The sequence below is a fragment of the Echinops telfairi genome, unplaced genomic scaffold, assembly GCF_000313985.2.
Source record: "Echinops telfairi isolate 266 unplaced genomic scaffold, ASM31398v2 ScPeMD7_7469;HRSCAF=8507_0, whole genome shotgun sequence".
Lineage (NCBI taxonomy): Eukaryota > Metazoa > Chordata > Mammalia > Afrosoricida > Tenrecidae > Echinops > Echinops telfairi.
In genome coordinates, this window is record NW_022111372.1 from 83,179,262 (window position 1) to 83,195,243 (window position 15,982).

The 15,982-nt window shown below is 59.8% G+C and overlaps 1 protein-coding gene across 3 annotated transcripts in view; it reads left to right on the forward strand.

Annotated features, from left to right (window-relative positions):
- The window catches only part of PDGFRB (platelet derived growth factor receptor beta), a 37,097-nt gene that overhangs the window by 16,370 nt on the left and 4,745 nt on the right, over positions 1-15,982 (forward strand). For all 3 annotated transcript variants that reach the window (XM_045284790.1, XM_045284789.1, XM_045284791.1), the window contains 18 exons: positions 827-1,150; positions 1,558-1,824; positions 3,158-3,285; positions 3,376-3,550; positions 4,072-4,264; positions 4,883-4,998; positions 6,308-6,431; positions 7,082-7,293; positions 8,461-8,555; positions 9,507-9,639; positions 10,060-10,164; positions 10,403-10,513; positions 11,630-11,789; positions 12,639-12,799; positions 13,417-13,535; positions 13,693-13,815; positions 14,466-14,577; positions 15,464-15,563. In XM_045284790.1, the coding sequence (XP_045140725.1) occupies positions 827-1,150; positions 1,558-1,824; positions 3,158-3,285; positions 3,376-3,550; positions 4,072-4,264; positions 4,883-4,998; positions 6,308-6,431; positions 7,082-7,293; positions 8,461-8,555; positions 9,507-9,639; positions 10,060-10,164; positions 10,403-10,513; positions 11,630-11,789; positions 12,639-12,799; positions 13,417-13,535; positions 13,693-13,815; positions 14,466-14,577; positions 15,464-15,563 (2,758 nt within the window). The remainder of the gene's footprint in view (positions 1-826; positions 1,151-1,557; positions 1,825-3,157; positions 3,286-3,375; positions 3,551-4,071; positions 4,265-4,882; positions 4,999-6,307; positions 6,432-7,081; positions 7,294-8,460; positions 8,556-9,506; positions 9,640-10,059; positions 10,165-10,402; positions 10,514-11,629; positions 11,790-12,638; positions 12,800-13,416; positions 13,536-13,692; positions 13,816-14,465; positions 14,578-15,463; positions 15,564-15,982) is intronic.

Here is a 15,982-nt window from a genome sequence, read left to right on the forward strand (position 1 = left end):
TTGTCTGAAGCCATCAGCCCAAACCCTTTGCTGCGTTTGCCCAGATCCCTCATCCTCCCATCAACTCACCCCACCCCACCTCAGTGGCCACTCCACCGATGCTCAGCACTCACACGGCTCAATGCCTGGTCCTGGTCTCTAGCAACAGCCTCCCTGGGTCCCCCTCCTGGCCTGGGTCCCTGCCGGAGTGTGGCATCCACCCACACCTTTCCCCTCACTCCTGCCCAGGGCGTGCAGCCCCCCTCCCCACCCCACCCCTGGCCGGGCTTGATTTCTAGGATCCCTCGCCAGGAGATTCTAAGATCATTCAGCCAGCTAAGGGGACTGGTCACAAACGACGCCCGCTCCACCCCCACTCCTCACCCCGAGGGCTGGCCTCAGCATCTCTCCTACAACAGTCTGCCCCTCCCCATGCTGAGTTACCTGAAGCCCCCCCAGAGCAGGGCTGCCTCTGAGATTTGGAAGAATCTAGGCAGCTGTGGGGGTGGAGTGGGGGAGGGGGAACCGGCCCAGAAAGTGACCTGGGAAATAATTCAGGAACTGGAGGCTTGCGAATGACTTCCCAGGGATTTCCTGATGTTTTCTCCTGCCCACTGCCTGCACACAGGCAGGCTCAGACTCAGAGGCTGGGGTCTAAAGGGGTGGGAGGGGCCCCTGGGGTGGCACGGGCAAGCAGGCCTCTGGCCAGGCATGGGTGGAGGGGCCCAGTCTGTTTGGGGTAAGGGAGCGGGCTCTGCAGGACTTGAGTCTGTGCACGTGTGACCTCCCGCCCTGGTCAGCTCAGGGGGGCGCTGTGCCCTGACCACTGTCCCCTCTGCTCCCAAAGGCCGGTTCTTATTGCTGTCCCTGCTGCTACTGCTGGGAGCCCAGGCCTCCCAGGGGCTGGTGGTCACACCCTCAGACCCGGAGCTGGTCCTCAACATCTCCAGCACCATCGTTCTGACCTGCTCGGACTCCGTGCCCGTGGTGTGGGAACGACCGTCCCAGGAGACCCCACAGGAAATGACCCAGACCCCGGACGGCAACTTCTCCAGCACGCTGACGCTGACCAATGTCACCGGGTTGGACACAGGAGAATATTTTTGCACGTCCAACAGCTCCCACGAGCTGGAGCCCGGGGAACAACACCGGTTGTACATCTTTGTACCAGGTGAGGGTCTGGGGCCCAAGTGTCCACAGCCTCTTGTCCCTTCGCAGCAGCAGGCACCGGGGGGCAAGGGCGCTCAGAGAGTGCTTTACTGACACTGTGGGAGCCCAGCCGACCCAGGGGGCACTCACAACTAGCTGTGGCCGGAGCCTCTGTCCTCCCCTACCATCCTCCTCATCTCTGGTCCCCACACCTGTTCTTCACCCTCCATGGCCCAGTCGCCCCCAATGTGTGCCTTTGCTCCTTTCTCCCCTTGCTCCCGTCCATCCAAGTGTCAGAACGGAAAGGGACTGACTCTGTAATGGAGACCAATGGCCAGAGAGGGAGAGGACTCGTTTAGGGTCCCAGAGTGACTCAGGGACAGCCAGGCCCGGCTCCTCTGACTCTCGGTCTTGGTCTCCTCCCGGCAGATCCCACCATGGGCTTCCTCCCTACCAGTTCGGAAGACCTGTTCATCTTTCTTTTGGAAGTGGCTGAGGTCACGATCCCGTGCCGGGTGACAGACCCACAGCTGGTGGTGACACTGCACGAGAAGAGAGTGGACATCCCCCTGCCCATCCCCTACGACCACCAACGGGGCTTCTCTGGTTTCTTCGACGACAAGACCTACATCTGCAAAACCACCATCGGGGACAGGGAGGTGGAGTCTGAAACCTACTATGTCTACAGCCTCCAAGGTGAGCCTCTGACTCAGCAGAGGCTGGGCCATGGCTCTCCCTGAACCCCATGAAGGGGGCAACCTCCTTGTTGTCACTGGGTTCGCATAGCCTTGGGAAGACAAAGGAGTCCTGGGGGCCCTGGTGATGTAGTGGTTATGTGTTGGGCTGCGATCTGCAGGGTCGGCAGTTCAAAGCCAGCAGCAGCTCTGCAGGGGAAAAAGACAGGGCTTTCTACTCTCGTAAACAGTCCGGGGGAGCGGGGAGGGAGGGGAAAAATGAGGACCTAATGTCAGGGGTTTAAATGGAGAGAAAATGTTTTGAGAAACGATGTACAAATGTGCTTTACACAATTGATGTGTGTATGGATTGGGATAACAGTTGTATGAGCCCCTAATAAAATGTTTTTTAAAAAAAACAGTTACAGTCTTGGAAACCCGCAGGGGGTCCCTGTGAGTCAGCATCAACTCCATGGCAGTGAACTATCCGGTGGTGTTGTGGGTTATGAGTTCGGCTGATTACTGTGAGACCAGCAGTTCAAACCCACCAGCTGCCCCGCAGGAGAAAGAGGAGGCTTTCTGCTCCCATAAGGATTTACGGTCTTAGAAACCACAGGGGCAGCTCTCTCAATGAACTCACTGCCATCAAGTGGAATCCGACTCAAGACTCAAGGTGACCCTGCAGGGCAGATAGCACTGCTCCATTGGCTTCTGAGGCTGGAAATCTTTATGGACTCCCTTAAGTGGCTGATGATGGGTTCACCTTTCAATAAGAAGCCCGACACCTAACCCTTGCTGGAAGCCCAGTACGTAGAGTAGTACTTGACCAACGGTGGCTAAACCAAAGCCAAACCCAGAGCCCCTGTGTCCATTTCTGGGGCAATAAATACTTTACAGGACCAACTAGTCTAATCTTTGTCCTGCAGAGCAGCTAGTGAGTTTGAACTGCTAACGTTGGCAATCGTAGTCGTCCAACACATAACCCGTTCCACCACCAAGGTTCCATGGGAAGTAAAACCAAAAACCAGACTCTGCCAACAGGCTGGTGCTGACTCCTATGGGCCCCAGAGGACAGGGTAGAACTGCCCCTGTGAGTTTCCTAGGCTGCAGCTCTGTACGGGAGTAGAAAGCCCAGCCTTTCTTCTGTGGAGCGGCTGGTGGCTTTGAACTGCTGCCCAGTGGTAACCACTACGCCTCTGTAGTGAGTACCCGATGGTGCCAGGCTGGCATTTGTTGAGCAAATGCATCGCCCACAGCGGCCATTCCTTGCCTCTTCACACCACATCCCATCCCCAAGGTGAAGTGCAGTGGCCGAGGCCAAGCTGCCCAGCCCTAAGCCCCTGCCCCTCCCCCAGTGTCCACCATCAACGTCTCCGTGAACGCCGTGCAGACTGTGCTCCGCCAGGGCGAGAACATCACCATCATGTGTGTGGTGACCGGGAGCGAGGTGGTCAACTTTGGGTGGTCATACCCCCGCATGGAGGTGAGGCCAGACCCGGACCAGCAGGGGGCTGCCACCTGGCTTCTTGTCGACTCCTCCTGAGTTGGGGGCCTGTCCCACCTGTCCCTGCAGAGCGGGCGGCGGGTGGAGCCTGTGACCGACTTCCTCTTGGATGTGCCCTCCCATCTCCTCTCCATCCTGCACATCTCCAATGCCGAGGTGAGCGACTCGGGGACCTACCTCTGCACCGTCTCCGAGAGCGTGAGCGAGCACCAGGACCAGAAGGCCGTCAACATCACCGTGGTGGGTATGTGCCTCCCGCTGGGCCCAAGGCCACCCGAAGGTGACCCGGACCCAGTCCCGGTCCCAGGGCCACACCAGCCACCTTGCAGGCCATCGCCAATCAAAGCCCAGCGTCCATCCAGTGCCTCTCTGACGACAGCCTAGACCGCCTGGCTAGGCCAGTCTGATTTCGGACCCCTACTCCCACCCCTTGTCCTGGCAGCCCACTCCCAAAGGCAAGGTCTGTGCCAGTCCCAGTCTCCGTCCAACTCACCCCAGCCACAGCCCCAACCCAAACATGCCCCCTGTTGTCCTGTGTCCCGGGCCCTAATGCAACCCCAATATCTCCCGTGTCAGCTGGGCTCAACTTCAACACCAGCCCCCATGACCACCGCAGGCTCGAGGCCAATAGCCTGGAGCCCTATCCCTGGGACCCTGGGGTCTTCAGCATTCAGTGGATGCCCCCCCCTCCAGAAGGAGCTGCCCCATTTGGGACCTGGCACTGGCCGCCACGCCCCGCCCCATCCTGACCATTGTCTCTTGCAGAGAGTGGTTACCTGCTGCTGCTGGAGGAGCTGGCCGACATACAGTATGCCGACCTGCACCGGAGCCGCACGCTGCAGGTGAGCTTCGAGGCCTACCCGCCGCCCACCGTCATATGGCTCAAGGACAACCACACCTTGGGGGACCGCAGCACCGGCGAGATCTCTGTGTCCACTCGCAACGTGTCCGAGACCCGGTGAGCAGCCGAATAGCCCCCACACGGCCTCCAACAAACCCAGCTCCCCCTTCCTGATTGCCAACTCGACCCCAGGCTTGGGACCAAAGCGGTTATCACTCACCCATCCCGGCATGGGGAGATGGGCCAGAGTCATAATGGCCCAGATGTCTAATGACTCTTGTGCTGAGTGGAACCAGTTAGGACTGCCAAGGAGAAGAATGGGGGAGTCGCTGGGGGTGGGGTAGAATGGTCCAGCACAAGCCCTGTCACACTTTCTGAGTGGACCAGAAGGACGGCCAGGCAGGAATTTGTGCTCCCCCATCCCAGCCAGTCCTGCCTCTTGGTTCCTGGAGCTGCCTGTGTGTGTGTGTGTGTGTGTGTGTGTGTGTGTGTGTGTGTGTGTGGTGTGGGAGGAGGGTATGCAGGAGACTGCTGTGGGAGCTGGTGCTGCCACTGACGCCCGCCTCCGCCCTCACTCGCCTACCTGCCCACCAGTTCAGCAGACCCTGCCTCCCGCCCCCCCTCCCATCCCCTAGGGCCTCACTTTCCTGTCCAGACATTGAGGCACGAGGGAGCCTCTTGGCACCACCCACCCTGACAGCCCGGGCCCCTGGCTTCCTCCTCACCGATCCCTAGGTACGTGTCAGAACTGACCCTGGTGCGGGTGAAGGTGGCCGAGGCCGGACGCTACACCATGCGGGCCTTCCACGAAGACGCCCAGGTCCAGCTCTCCTTCCAGCTGCAGGTCAACGGTGAGATGCCCCGCCCTTGCCCTCGTTCCTTCTCACTCCGCGCCCCCACCCTCCAGAAGGGACACTGTGTGGGGCCCTGGGGTGGGCCTCAGCTCCCCTATATGGACGAGGACCCTTTCAGACAAGATCTGGGTTTCTCAAACCTTGGGCATGCGGGTAGAACTGCCACAAACACCCACCTCGCCCCCCACTGCTCCCACACTTTCCAGAGACCAGCTGTTTTCTGAGTAAGGACAGTACCCACCCTCTTCAGGACTGGCAGGGCTTTGGTGTAGCTTGAAGCCCAGGGGAGAGAGATAGGCCTTAGACAATGGGGCGGGTGTGGGCAAGTCATACAGGTGACATGTGCTGTAGGGCAGCAGGGAGAGATGGTGCTGGGGTGGGGCAGGGGCGGGAAGCGATTTTAAATGGTGTGGTCAGGGCTGGTCTCAGTGAGAAGGTGACATCAGAGTGCCGCACTGGCCTGAGGCAGTGAGGGCGTCATTGGGTCCTGGCCCTGAGGCTGGATGACAGACAGGAAGGTGGGAGTGCCTGGGACAGAGGAGATTAGAGAGAGGGGCAGTGGAACCCTGACTTTTCCTGAGGGAGACGAGCAAGGTTTTGAGCAGGAGGAGTGGTAGGGCAAAGACCTCATGTTTGCCCTTCCACTTTCTAAAAATACTTATTTTGAAAGAAAAATATGTCCCCTCGCCACTGCCCATGGAAAATCGTGTCATACTATCAAGCAGCCACTGAAGCCAACCCGGAGCAGACAAAGCAATGGGGCTCCATGGCGCACACCCTTCCCCCTGGACAGGCAGGGGCGCTGAGCCAGGGCTGGAGGGCGGCTTCTTCTTCACTAGAGGGCAGATTAGCAAGTCTGCCCAGGTGTTAAAGGCAGGGTAGCCTTCCACGTAGGCTTGCTCTTTGAAGTTGCCAGAATGGGACCCCATAGGTCTTCACACTGTGACTCCTGCTGTTGCATGTTCACCTGATGTACCCCCTCCCCACAGAGGGGGCCAGGGCCAAGGCCTCCAAGGGTTTTCCCACTTTCCCGCAGACCGTCCATCCCAACAGGCCTGGTGGAGGAGTGGTAACTCGTTGGGCTGCTAACTGCAAGGTCAGCCATTCGAAACCCCTAGCCACTCTGAGGGAGAAAACGAGGAGGCGTTCTGTTCTCGTAAAGAGTCAGGGTCTTTGAAACCCACAGGGGCAGTTCTACCCGTCCTGGAGGGGCTCTGTGCGTTGGCATTGACTTGGCGGCCGTGTTTGTTTTGTTAAGTTTGACGGATTCCAACAGTGCCCCCCACCCCTGCCTGTCTCCCTGTAGTCCCTGTTCGAGTGCTGGAACTGAGTGAGAACCACCCAGCCAGTGGGGAGCAGATGGTCCGCTGTCGAGGCCGGGGCATGCCCCAGCCGCACCTCACCTGGTCTACCTGCAGCGACCTCAAGAGGTGAGTGGAACCCGGCCTCAGTCTCCAGGCACGCAGCTGGCCAGGAGGCCCCAGTGAACCTCATCTAGTCTGACCCCTTCCTCTGGACACATGGTTCCAGGCTAGAGCCACATCTCAAGAGCCCTGGTGACACTGCCTGGTAATTGTTGAACGGCTGGCCAAACCCACCAGCTGAGGCTACCTGCTCCTCAGAAAGCCTATCAACTCCAGGAGCTAGAATGGACTTGGTGGCCATGGGTGGTAGAGCCCTGCCCAGAAGCCAGCCCACCAACCAGCTCCATGAAGTTCGTCCCGCCCTAGAGAGCCCTCCCCCTGATCTTGGCCTCTGGATCGTACATAGCCCCGAGAGTGCGGGGTCTGTGTCCCCAGGACCTCGCCGGCACAGTAGGTCTGCTCTGGTCCCCTGGTCAGTGGACAGGGTTGAGTCCAGGCAGTCACTAGCATCTCTAGGCTAGCAAATGAGAACGGGGTTTGCCATCCTGTTTCTAGGGCTGGGGCATGCGCGCCCCCGCCTGGTCAGTTTGGGGACAGCAGCGGCCCCGCCCTACATCTTCCCACCTCCATCCTGGGGCGATCCCCGCTTTTGACCGCAGTTTCCAGGTCTGCAAGAGAGGAAGGGCGGGAAGGTGACAGGCTGGTTTTTCTCGCAGGTGTCCCCGGGAGCTGCCCCCCATCCCCCTGGGGAACAGTTCCGAGGAAGAGAGCCGGCTGGAAACGAACGTGACGTACTGGGCGGAGGAGCAGGAGTTCGAGGTGCTGAGCACGCTCCGCCTGCACCGGGTGGACCAGCCGCTGTCCGTGCGCTGCACGTTGCGCAACCTGCTGGGCTACGACACGCAGGAGGTCACCGTGGTACCGCACTGTGAGTCCGCCAGCTCCTGACGACCCCTCAGTCCTGCTCTGATCCCCAGTGGTTGGTATTGGGGCCACCAGAGCCAGTGTGCCTATGGACACACAGGGCCACGTGGCCTCTCAGCATCACGCCATCGGCACACACCACCCTGCCCTACGGCGGCCCCCAGTGTATGCGTAGAACTCGAGAGTGGGACTAGCACTCGCTCCTTAAGAGCAGTGGGTGCACGCCGTAGGTTTGTGGTAAGCTTCTTGGGGATGCTTGGCCCATGGACACGGGGCAAACGCTTGAGTGTCGCCTTGCACACAACAGACCCAGATACAAACAACATGCACACGCAGGGCATGTATACAAACCAGCATGCCTCAGCCCCGGGACCTGTAACTAGACACCCAGAACATGCCTGCATGTGTGTACACACGGGTGCTTGTCCCCATTCCCTGGTGCCACCAGTGCCGGGCCTCCTTTAGCCAGAGATGGCTCCCTAGAACCAGGAAGACGTGGCTGTCCTTAGAACCCCAGAGGGTGGTCTGGGACCCTGAGGAGGAGGAACAGGCTCGGTTGGGCCCCTGGTGGGGCAGGTGAGGACAGGGAAGCAGGGGTGGGGTGGCCTTTGGGCAGAGCAGAAAGGAGGGCAGCTCAGGGAGTGGACAGCTGGGAGCAGAGAGCCCAGGCCTTGGAGCTGGAGGAGACAGGGGGGTGCAACTTTGGCCCCACTTGGTTCTTCTCCCAGTTCTACGGGAGATGTGCTTCAGAGCCACTGTCACCACTGTCCAGCCCCCTGTCTCCCCACCCCCACCCCCACCCCTGCCCCCAACAGGGACTGGCATGAAGCCAGGGCTGAAGCACTTCCCATCCTTAGATGGGATAAGCATGCCACTCCTTATGTGAGCAGGGAAGCACACCACTCCATCCCCCGGCCAGGCAGTCAGCTGTGGGCACACAGCTCTGATGGCCACAGTGAGGGTGGGCACAGTGAAGGCCGAGGTGAACCACAGCCCAGCCCCTGGCTCATGGCCTAAGGGCCTCCACGGAGCAGAGCTGGGCAGACAGACCTGACTGCCCCCAACTCATGCAGAAGGGATGTAGAGGCTCATGTAGGTCCGAGCTTGGGGTGGGGAGGGCAGTGCCCTTGGCCCTGTGTGCTAACAGCCTTCTCTGGGTCTTTGCCTCCAGCACTGCCCTTCAAGGTGGTGGTGATCTCAGCCATCCTGGCCCTGGTGGTCCTCACCATCATCTCCCTCATCATCCTCATCATGCTCTGGCAGAAGGTAGGCGCTCCCCGATGGAGATGCCCACAGGCCCATGATGCCCACAGGCCCATGGGAGGCGTTCAGCATAGGGCTTGCCCAGCTCCCCAGTCCTCTATGAAGGAAGCCTGACCTGGACGTGTCTGGGGCCCACATACAACCCAAGGGTGCCCTGGTGTCAAGTGATGCTCACTGGGTGTCAGAACTGCCTCCCCCAGCAGCCTGGCCTGGCCCCTCTGTCCATCCTAGCCTCAGGGCCCAGGATCATTGAGGTAGGCTACACGGGTTTCAACATGATGGATCCACATGGCGGCTGCAACTATGGGCTCAAGCAAAGGAGCAATTGTGAGGATGGCATGAGGGAGGCGTGGGCCCGGCAGGGTGTTGATCTGTAGTACAGAGAGTTGCTGTGAGTCGGAACTGAGCAAGGGCCCCATCAATCACAACACCACGGGCTTCAGGACTCTCCCAGCTCTCCCTGGTCCACATGCACCGGGAGCCTATCTGTGTGTCCTCCTGGTGTTCTGTTCTGGGGTTCGCCACGCTTGAGCGCTGGCTGAGGCTAGCAGCCCCAGATTCTGACATTTCAAGGCCTGCGATTTCAGCGCTTTTAGGTGCCACCTTTCTGCAAGTTCTGCAGGGCTTGGATCCCACACCAGGAGGGCCCCACTTCCCGCAGAGAGCCCCTGCACACCACCACTAGCCTCTGCTCCCACCTGGAGCAGCTACAGGTCAAGTCCTTGGCCCTCAGCCCTCAGCGGCTTGGGCTTCTCTGCCAGCGCCAATCTAGGGATCTTTGGTGCCTGTTCCCTCTGAGCTTACAAAGGACTGGCTCTCTTGCTAACTTGCTGTGTGACCTTGGAGAAGCCTTGCTCCTCTCTGAGCCTCAGGGATATCTGCCCCATCTGTCCTACAAGGGGTTAGAGTCTAGGGAGGACCCCTAATGACCTCCCTGTGATGTCGGGCCTGCAGAAGCCCCGCTATGAGATCCGCTGGAAGGTGATCGAGTCGGTGAGCTCCGATGGACACGAGTACATCTACGTGGACCCCATGCAGCTGCCCTATGACTCCACGTGGGAGCTGCCGCGGGACCAGCTTGTGCTCGGTCAGCGGCGGGGATTCAAGGCGGGAGGGAAAATGCCAGGGTGAGATCTTGGCTTTCCTGGGCCTCCGTCTCCCCATCTGTACAATGGGATGAATCACCTAGCATTGAGGCCCTGAGATCCTATGCCTCTGTGAGATGGTCCCTCGCCTTCACATAGGATGAGAGAAGGCATTAATTGGGGACAGACTGGGCGCTGGGCGAGCTGCGCTCATCCAGGGAGGGAGGCTGGCTTTCAGGGACTAGAGCAGAACTTAGGTGAGGCACCAGGAAGGACCGGAAAATCTCCGTGTGGGGCAGGTCCAAGATAGTTTGAGGAATAGCTGGGTGAACCTCAAAGGGTGCTTTTACCACCCTTGGGTAGGGAGGGTAAGGGTGCAGCTTGCTGGTAGGCTGGGCGCTGAGAGCCTATCTCTACCCTAGGACGCACCCTCGGCTCCGGGGCCTTTGGACAGGTGGTGGAGGCTACGGCACACGGCCTGAGCCACTCCCAGGCCACGATGAAGGTGGCAGTCAAGATGCTGAAATGTGAGTGCTCAGGACCCTCCTCTAACCACCCCCACACACTCCCAGGGCAGGCCTGACTGCAGATACAGGGAAGAGGGTTCCTCCCCTGACCTCTGCCCCATGCCCACCTCCTGAGAGGGAAAGGGGGTCCTCACCACCTGGGCTGCCTGGGTCTCAGTGCAGGGTGGAAGAGAAGGACCAGGAGGGGCTCCAGTGGGGCCTCTGTGAGGGGACCCTGTCTGAGCACCCCTCCCTTCAGCCACAGCCCGCAGCAGCGAGAAGCAAGCCCTCATGTCAGAGCTGAAGATCATGAGCCACCTCGGGCCCCACCTGAACGTGGTCAACTTGCTGGGGGCCTGCACCAAGGGAGGTACCCACCCCACCCCAGGGGACTTGCCTGGGCCTTGTCCACACCCCTCCAACAGGATGCTCCAGCTGGAGGTCCAGCCCCCCACTTCCCAGGCCCAGCAGTTCCCACGCTGGCTTGCTCAGAGTGGGGCTGGTTGCTGTGTTGTGGGCTGTTGTTGTGTTGGTGGTTTGGGTTTTTTTGCTTTGCTTCTCTTTCATTTGTGCCTTCCTCTTCGCCCAAGTTGGTTAGGTGGCACCATGGGTTAGGCATCATACTGCCAACCGCAAGGCCAGCGGTTCAAACCCACCAGCTATCCAGTGGCCCCCTGAGGACTTACAGTCTCAGAAACCTCCGCAGGGCTGCTGGCTCTGACTCAGTGGATTTTCACCCAACTTCATGGGTGTGCACCCTCTTTCAGTCCACAATGCCTTTTGAAAACAGGCCCCAAGAACCGCTCAGGAGACATTGAGATGCGTTAAACCTGGGGGGCTTCGAAGAGTTCAACCCCGGTGTGAGCTCACTGAGGACCAGCTCTCCTCAAGGCCAGGGCATGCAGCTCCCCCCCCACTGCTGTGTTTCAGCCGGAGGCGGAGTCAGGCAGCCCTGCTCTGTCGCCACTCACAGCCCGCCCAATGCAGTTGTGTGATTTGGGATTTTCCTCAGCATTGCGCAACCGACACAAATACAGAAGTGTGTGGGGAGCCTGGGGCAGCTTGCGTCTGTCCTGACCACCGGTTTCAAAATGTGTGCCTTCGTCAGTGGTGCCGCACTCCCGGTGGCTGGCCTTTAGGGAACAGGCTGAGTGTGAATTTCAGCCACACGTTGACCGTCCTCAATGGTTGCTTTTATCTGCTTTACTTGCTGGGCTCCGAGACAAGCTTTCCTTCGGGAAGACCGGGCTAGTGTGTGAGGGGAGCTGGCCAGGGCGTGGTGGGAGATGGGTCTGGTTAGCAGGGTGAGGTCAGGCTCAGGAGAGTAAGTATTTGCTGGGGGCTGCAGAGGCAGGCGAAGCACCTCAGCTGCTCAGTGCAGGAGCGTTCGCCCTCAAATCAAACATCCTCTCCCATCCAGCGAGTGGCCTTGCCGGGTAGCCCTCGGCCTCCCCGGGGACCAGCCCTGAGCCTGTCTCCTCCTCAGGGCCCATCTACATCATCACTGAGTACTGCCGCTACGGCGACCTGGTCGACTACCTGCATCGCAATAAACACACCTTCCTGCAGCACTGCTCCGACAAGAGCCACCCACCCGGTGCCCAGCTCTACAGCAATGCCCTGCCCATCGGGCTCCCCCTGCCCAGGTACCGGGGGCCCTCACTCCTCATGGCCCAGAAGGGGGAACAGAGACTGGGGAGGGGCAGCCCTGCTTCTGGAGCCAGCTCTATTGCATAGTCAACCCGCGACCCGGAGGCTTGGCCACCTGGGCTTCAAGAATAGCAAAGGACAGGGATAGCAGTGGTTTGACCAGCTGCCCCCGCTGACCGCCTGTCCGCAGAGTGCCTGGCCTTGGGCTGCATGCTCTGCAGACCAGGCCTGCTGGCATCCATCCATACCCCTGACTGGGGCTGTGGACCACCCCTCCCCTGAGCCGCTCCTGTCCCCTTTTGCCCGGGGAGAGGGCCAGGCGCCCGCTCCCACGTGCCTGCCTCAGCACTCTCTCCAGTGCCCAATTCCCCTCTTCCTCCCCCAAATGACGTTTCTCGTTCCTTTTGCTGATTACAAAAGCAATGCTCATGTCTTGCCGAGATAAAGGACACTTCAGCAAAGCCTATAGAAAGCAGTGAAGCTCAGCCCTGTGGTCCCCAACACTCGGGCCTGACTTCCGTCCAGTCTCTTTTCTGCCCACAGAGAAGAGCGCCGGCTGCAGGGCTGAGTGCTAAGGCCCTGCTGTCCACACTGGGCTGTGGCCGGGCACTGTGGGCACCATGGCTGGGTGATGTGGAGAGGCCACAGAAAGGCCTGTGTTCACACTCATCTCGGACCCCATCCTGGGTGCTATCCTTGCCTCTGGGGATCACTCTCTGGCTCTGCCTGACATCCTGCCCACTGGGGGCCTGATGGGGCTGGAATGGCTCAGTCGGTCGACTGCAGGTGTGGCCGGGCCTTGCTGGGGATGAGAGTCCCGCCTTCTGATTTCCTCTCCCCTGCAGCCATATATCTCTGACTGGGGAGAGTGATGGCGGCTACATGGACATGAGCAAGGACGAGTCGGTGGACTACGTGCCCATGCTGGACATGAAAGGGGACATCAAATATGCAGATCTGGAATCTTCCAGCTACATGGCCCCTTACGACAACTACGTCCCCTCTGGTGGGTGAATGGTGTCTGCACAGCGTGCCTGAGCAAAGAGGGGATCCAGTCAAGGCCTTTCACATGCCCAGCCAGGCAACAGCCTCAGAGGAAGGCCAATTGTGCCCACTTCACAGATGTGGAGACTGAGGCTAGCCACCTGTCCAAAGCTGCTGTGTGGGGAGCCCCAGTCTGAACCCCTGTGTGTAAGCCTTAGGCCCTGAGGCCCATACACAGCCCTTGGGAGGGGAGGTGCTGGCTGCTTGGGGCCTTGGGCGGGGCAGCATGTGCAGAGCAGCCTGGCTGAGAAGCAGAGGGCCCCAGGCTAATGCCCAAAGCTTTTCTGGCCCAGGAGGGCTCTGATAAAGCAGGGGAATCCAAGAAGAGGCAGGAGGAGTCCTTCTCCTGGTCAGGGGAGAAAGACTGGGCTGTCTACTCCCGTGACGAGTCGCTGTCTCAGAAATCCACAGGGGCAGGTCTGCCCTGTCCTATGGGGTCGCTATGAGTCGGCATTGACTTGATTGCAGTGAGTTTGGTTTGAGTTCTGAGCAGAGCAGTGGCCACGGTTCAGCCTCTGTGAGTCAGGGACGGGGCACTGCAGGCCGTGGGCAGCTGAGTGATGCTGTGTTCTCCTCTAGCTCCCGAGAGGACCTGTCGGGAAACTTTGATCAACGAGTCCCCAGTGCTTAGCTACATGGACCTTGTGGGCTTCAGCTACCAGGTGGCCAATGGCATGGAGTTCCTGGCCTCCAAGAACGTATGTGGGGCCAGGGCAGGATGGGCTGATGGGAGGGGGTCACCCAGCCATAGTCCTCCAGTCACAGCGTCACCACCCCTGCGTCCCCTCTGGTGGGTGAGGACAGAATGCTCTCACAGCCCTGTAGCCCCTCAGCCCCTCTCTCCCCACCACCCAGTGTGTCCACCGAGACCTGGCGGCCAGGAATGTGCTAATCTGTGAGGGCAAGCTGGTCAAGATCTGTGACTTCGGCCTGGCTCGGGACATCATGCGGGACTCGAACTACATCTCCAAAGGCAGCGTGAGTACCTTCCCCGAGACCCATGGGGTGTCCCGGGCCCAAGCACAGCATTCCTGGGACTGTGCAGCCGGGGCTCAGGGCCTGGCCCCCCACGCTGTGGTGGGCGTGCTGACCAGGCAGGAAGCATAGGGCTGGGGGGAGTGAGGCTCCGTGGGGGCGGTCGGCCAGACGTGTTTTGGCGGCGATGGGGGCGGCCCCTGCATGCTGGGTGTGGCTAAGGAAGAAGCCCAGACATGAGACTTGAGTGGGTCGCAGGCGGCAGCTGGGACTGATCAGGTAAAGATGTGACCATCCTGGCTGCCCACGTCTGCCCGCTTTCTGGATGGGACAACAAACCCGAGATGGAGGGGGCGCAAGGCCCCCAGAGAGTGAGAGCAGCCATGATCAGAGTGGGTGGGTGGGGGTCTCAGTATGTTCCTGCACCCACACCCACCCCCGACAAGGCCTCCCTGGCCCCGCCCCCCTTCCCTAAGGAACCTCAGGCTCTGAGGCTTTTTCCCAGGAACAGGGCAGCTCCTCTGCGCAGCCTTGCATGGCGGGAGGGGTGCTGTGAGAGTAGAGACAGCCCTCACAGGGACTGGGGGACCCACTAGGAGCAGGGAAGGAGGGCAGCCCTGCCTTGTACTCAACCCCCGGCCTGTCCTCCGCAGACCTTCCTGCCCCTGAAGTGGATGGCCCCCGAGAGCATCTTCAACAGCCTCTACACCACGCTGAGCGACGTGTGGTCCTTCGGGGTCCTGCTATGGGAGATCTTCACCCTGGGTGCGCCGCCTTCTTTCCCCATCCAATGTTTACATCCTAGACAATCCTACGGGCACTTCCACTTTGTCACACGGAGTCCCTGTGAGTTGAGATCAACTCAAAGGCACTAAACCACAACAAACTCAAAACTAGGGGGTCAATTCCAACTCATGGTGACCCTGCAGGACCGAGTACAACTGTCCCTGGGGGTTTCTGAGACTCTTTAGGGGAGTACACAGCCTCAGCTTTCTCCCTGGCAACTGCTGGTGGTTTTGAACTGCTGACCTTGAGATTAGCAGCCCAACGTGTAACCACTCTGACACCAGGGCTCCTAAGCCCCACCAGCAATCCAGTGTGCTCCTGGCTGGGTGGGTCTCTGGGTTTCTGATTCTGGGGCGGACTCAGAGCTCCTGCGGAAGCCTGCTGTCCACAAACCATATGGCTTCCAACAAGGGGCATCCATTCCCTCTAGTCACAGAGGGGCTAGAAGTTCAAAACCAAGGGCCCAGCAGGGCCTTGCTCTCTAAAAGGCTCCAGGGAAGAGAGTCCCTGGGCCTTTCCGGCTTCTGCTAGCCCCAGGCTTTCCCTGACGAGCGGTGGTGTGAGCCCGGTCTCTGCCTCTGGTGTCACCAGGAGTGTTGTCTCTGCCCGCGGTCTCTGTCCAAGCTTCACTCTTCCTAGAAGGACGCGAGTCAGCATGGATTTAGAGCCCTCCTCCCTCCAGAATGCCCTCATCTCAAATCGACTAGGTCTACAAAGACCCTATTTCTAAAGAAGACCACAGTCCCAGGTCCTGGGTGGATGTGGACCCACATGTCCCAATGCTGAGTGTCACTGTGCCCCTCCCCGTGCAGGGGCTGCTCTGTCCTGCCACCTTTCCAAGGACCCTGTCTCTGCCCCACCACAGGTGGCACGCCTTACCCGGAGCTGCCCATGAACGAGCAGTTCTACAATGCCATCAAGCGAGGTTACCGCATGGCTCAGCCTGCCCATGCTTCAGACGAGATGTGAGTGGAGGCTCGTGCACTTGACGGGGTGTTTGGGGGTGCAAGCACTCTAAGTAGCTTGCACCGATGATGGGATTACGGTGGGGGCAACTCTCCCAGCTTCAAACAAAGATAGCTTTATTGGCTCAGAGATCTGGAAAGGCCTAGGTCTGGATGGATTGGCGTGTTCAGCTGATGGCGTCAGGAATCTCATTCCCACTCCCCAGCTCTGCTTTCCTGGGTACTGGACAGCCATGCCCAAGTGGCTGCACTGTCCCCCCACACCCACCCCCATCCCTGCCGCTGACACGGTTCCAGCAAAACTCTCGGGGCTGACTTGACTTTCGCTGGCTAAGCCAACATCACCTGGCCCTCCCAAGCCAGGCACTGAGCCCAGGAGACAGAAATGCCTCAGGCCAAAGCTGAGTCACAGCTGACCC